Below are 4,386 nucleotides of genomic sequence, written 5' to 3' on the forward strand. Positions count from 1 at the left end.
TTTTACCATTGAAATTATTCGATGCATGTGTAAGACTCTAGGATGATGTTAGAGCCTAAACAAAGAGAATGAGATTAATCGCTTGCAAGTGAAAGAGTAATAATGGAACATAGGTCTAGGTGAGACTATGTACCATGAGAACGATGGTGTCGTTAGAGACAAACGATAACTTGCACGCGAGGGAGATTTTGTGGATCATTGCGGCTCCATGTGATTTGGTTGACTGTGGTCACCGTGAGACTTTTGTGGATCATTGCGGCTCCACGTGATTTATACATCCGCGGATGTATGTGATTGGCCAAGGAGTTTTGGTGGGTTGTGTGATGTGAGGAAGCGTTAGTCTAACTAACTATCTGTTATAAAAAAATAATAATCCCATAAACGGATGATTAATATGTATTATGATATGTTTTATGATTATGTTGTTTGAGTGACCTGACCCTTGCACTACTTGTTTATTTTGGTTATTTCGGTTGTTCGATTTATTCCATCGTTTCGATTATTAATGTTTTACATCCGAAGTTAAGGGTTTTCGTTTAAAATGAATCTTTGTCACTAATGATGGTTAATAAATTAAACGACGAAAATTCTTTACGAAAATCCACGTGTTTAGTTACTGTGTGACACTCGAGAAATCGGGGTGTTACAGTTAAAGCTTACATGATTATTTTATAAGTATTGTTTGAGGTTTTGGGTAGGTTCTGGTGTATTGCTTTCTTGCAAATCTCCGATGTGGAAATCGTAGGGAGTATATCGGATTTATGATGTCATTGCATAATAGGTCATGGTTGAATCTAATTCTATTTGTTAGGTTTGTAAGTTGGGTCATCTGTGTTTACCTTCGGGTACTTGCCTTGTTTAAGGCTGGATGTATATTTATTTACAGTTGGGAGTATGCATGACATGTTTTGGAAATACTTTGAAAAAAAAAATTCTCGCATTTATAAATCTCTTTTAGAAAATATTGCATATTTATTACTTTAACAGGTTACTACCGTAACACCCGGAAATCGGGATGCTACAGTATTGGTTCGCCATCCTGGCGAGGATGGAAGATCATCAACAGAGAGATGTGAGGCTATGGAACGAGGTTGGCTTGAGGAAGGGTTACGTGATGGCTCTGAAGAATTGGAATCGGAATCGGCAATGGCAACGATGTCTGGGGCGGTCGAAGCATCGTTGTCTTCGAAAGTGGAAGAAAAATCAATGGAGGACAAACTTTCATCTTTAGTGGACATTCTGGGTACTTTCATAAAGATTGATTTGAAGACGAAAAGGCAGAAACGTAGAATAAAGAGATACAACAAGGAAAGAAAACTGACCGGGGTTGAGGGAGGAGGATGGAAAGCAGCGTGTAATGGTCGTGAAACTGGAAGAGACGCTCACCGGAGTATGGAAACGGTCACCGGAGTATGGAGATGGTCACCGGAGTATGAAAGCCTTGGTGGTTTTGAGAGAAAATTCGAAAGTATGAAAGAAGGGTTGACAATTGCTTTTATAGGAAGTGGGAAGGAGAGAGAATGAGTGGAAAGAAGAGAGAAAGACTGAAGACTGAAACGACACGTTGGGGATCGAGGCTTTTCACCAAACAAGGCAATCCCTCAAATCGCGTGCGAAATGACAGTTGCTTTCAATGCTAATGACGGCAAAATTTTGAAACTCGTGAAGCGTGTGTCAGTGGATAAAAGTGACGTTTGATTGACGGCGGCACATGAGGGTTCGAAGATAGGTAACCAACCTACTTTTTGAACCCCTTAAAAATTCAAAATCCGGTTAAAGCGGGAACATAGGAGGCACCACGTAGGTAGCGTGTAACACGGCGATAGAAGGTGACGAGTCGATGTGAACATCAACACAAACTTAGAAGACATCTCAGCTTTCTCAAAGATTCATGTCTTGTGGGCTTGTGGACTAGGCGATCGCACTGAAATTACAGAGCCAAGAAATTTACCTCAAACTTATAGAAGACATTTTAGCTTTCAGAATCAAAGCTTCATGTCTTGTGGGCTTGTGGACCGGGTGGGCTCCTCACAAGCCTATGCCCGCCCGACATGATGAACGAAGGAATTTAGATGAGGCAAGGGCGACTACAAAGGTGGCAAAGATATGCTCGCCAGATAACTAGAAGCTATACCAAGCGACCACTAGGGCAGCGAATAGCCACGTGCCTGAGATGTGGACCTGTGCTTATTTTGTTTTATTTGTACTGGGATTAGGCCCAAATCCAAGAATCTTCTAGATAAGGACTACACCCACTACATAAAGGGGTCCCTCATTGTACTAGACACCTTTTGATGATTAATGAAAGAATATCCTTATTTTACATCATGTTTCCATTTATGCTCTGCTAGGGTTTATTAGAATATTCCTTTATTCCCTCAAGTAGACCTTAGTACGGAACAAAGTTGATGTGCAAGACATCCCAACTTCTGCTAGGAAAAGAGTTGGAGGAAAGAGGGTTCCTCTGAATGTTGCTTCAGCACCTATTGACAATGTGTCCTTCCATTCTGAGGACTTTGTTCACAGATGGAAGTATGTTTATCACGGGAGAATGGCTAGGCAGAGAGAACTAAGTTAAAAAGCTTTGGAGTTTCAGGAGATCTTGGATATTTTGAATGCAGTAGGGATGATGAAGACTTCAAGGATCTCGGCAAATGCTATGAGAAGCTGATTAGGGAGTTCATTGTGAACATTCCCTCTAACTGCAATGATGAAGGAAGTGAGGAGTACATAAAAGTGTTTGTTAGAGGAAGGTGTGTGAATTTCCCACAAAAAATTATCAATGAGTTTCTGGGAAGGAATACAGAGGTTGTGACTGTCAAGTATGCTGTGTTGAACAGAATTGGAGCTGCCAGCTTGGCCTCTACCAATCATACTTCTAGAGTCACTCATCAACTAGCTAGGTTGATCTTTCTGGTGGGAACAAGAGCCAAGCTGGATTTTGGCACTTATATGTCTAAACAAACAATCAAGCATGCAGACTCTTTTGCAGTGAAGTTGTCAATCATGTTTCCTTGCCTTATGACTAAGCTCATTCTGGAGCAACATCCTGACATAGTGAGAGCTGATGAAAATCAAGGTAAGAAAGGTTTACCTCTCACTTTTGACTACCGTCTGTTTGCTAGGACACATGTTCCAGACATTCTGCTGCCTACTGCAAAGGTTGGAGCTAGTGCTAGTGGGGCCAAGAAAGTTACTGGATTGAGTAAGGAGGTTATTCTTACTGAGCTGATTGAGATCTCCAAGACTCTTTAGGATACTATCCAAGCTAGCAAGATTAGGAAGCATAATGTGGACAAGCTCATCAGGATGATGATTGAGACTACTGTTGTTGCTGCTAAAGAAGAGGACGAGGAGGAAGGTGATGAACCTGAAGATACTGAATCAAACGGCTCTACTGAACAGACATTAAATAAGGATCGAACCAATGGAGTTAATTGGAAAACCTTGGCCATTTTCCATCAGAATTGATATGTTCCAAGCATAGAAGTGGCTTCAGTGAAATTTCAAGCACTATTTGTCACATGATGAGTGGCTCCCGAATCTGGATACTAAAGAACATAGAACGAAACTGATTAAAACTTCCATGACCAACACAAGTAGCAAAGCAGCCATTGAATCCAAAGAATTGGCATGATGTCCCCAACAAGAACAAATTTGGCATTGGATACGTCCATGACCAACACCGGTAGCAAAGCAACCATTGAACCCTGAGCAATTTTCTTGATCATTTCCTCGAAGTTCTCCAAGAAAATCACCACGACCAACAGCGAAATTCACATGAGATGAGACTTATGAGTTTGAGTTCTACGACGTGTTATTGGAGATTGAAACTTGAGTGGGAAGAGCATAAGCAATTCAGTCATTAAGTTCTATCTTCTTCAGTCGATCCAGACACGACTCATGTGTAATGATCATAGCTTTAATTTGCTTTAATTTCAAAAGTTTAAATGGAAGATGATCGATTATAAATAATTGTCATCAAAGTACTGGACTCTTCTAGAAGCCCACTAAAGATTTCTTGTAGATGATCACGATAGCCCAATGATTCTCCAATAGAAGTAAGCATATTTACTATAATCTTGATACACTTTAGATATTTAAATGCAGTTTAAAATCTGATAGGTACCCAATTGTTAAGGACATGCCCAATACTACTAGAGTCCATGGAAGAAGGAGGCTGAGGTGCAATGCACCAAATCAATTCCCACGAGAGCAGGGGCGGATTTAACGCCCGGCTAGCTTGGGCACTTGCCCAGGCTCCGTGGCAAAAAACTAAATTTGACTTGGGCTGCAGGGGAAAAAATTGTTCTCTCTCGTGAAAGAAGGAAGAAAAGATACAGATCTGAACAACTAAACCCATTTTCTTGGCTGGATCCACCACAA

The 4,386-nt window shown here is 40.9% G+C and overlaps 1 protein-coding gene across 1 annotated transcript; it reads left to right on the forward strand.

Moving 5' to 3' along the window:
* Nucleotides 1–1,617: 1,617 nt before the first annotated feature.
* On the forward strand, nucleotides 1,618–3,471 carry LOC130744284 (uncharacterized). The gene is made up of 5 exons (XM_057596472.1): nucleotides 1,618–1,673; nucleotides 2,217–2,277; nucleotides 2,387–2,532; nucleotides 2,625–3,213; nucleotides 3,256–3,471. Exons 1-5 carry the CDS (start codon nucleotides 1,618–1,620, stop codon nucleotides 3,469–3,471), a joined length of 1,068 nt encoding a protein of 355 aa, XP_057452455.1.
* The last annotated feature ends 915 nt before the right edge of the window (nucleotides 3,472–4,386 follow it).

Source organism: Lotus japonicus, chromosome 3, assembly GCF_012489685.1.
Source record: "Lotus japonicus ecotype B-129 chromosome 3, LjGifu_v1.2".
Classification (NCBI taxonomy): Eukaryota; Viridiplantae; Streptophyta; class Magnoliopsida; order Fabales; family Fabaceae; genus Lotus; species Lotus japonicus.

What these genes read in the sequence shown, in the direction of transcription:
- LOC130744284 (XM_057596472.1), top strand. Translation starts at nt 1,618, where the DNA reads ATGACAGTTGCTTTCAATGCTAATGACGGCAAAATTTTGAAACTCGTG. An exon ending in GACTTTGTTCACAGATGGAA is followed by an intron (nt 2,533 to 2,624) that starts GTATGTTTATCA and finishes TGAATGCAGTAG; the next exon opens with GGATGATGAAGACTTCAAGG. An exon ending in TTACTGGATTGAGTAAGGAG is followed by an intron (nt 3,214 to 3,255) that starts GTTATTCTTACT and finishes AAGACTCTTTAG; the next exon opens with GATACTATCCAAGCTAGCAA.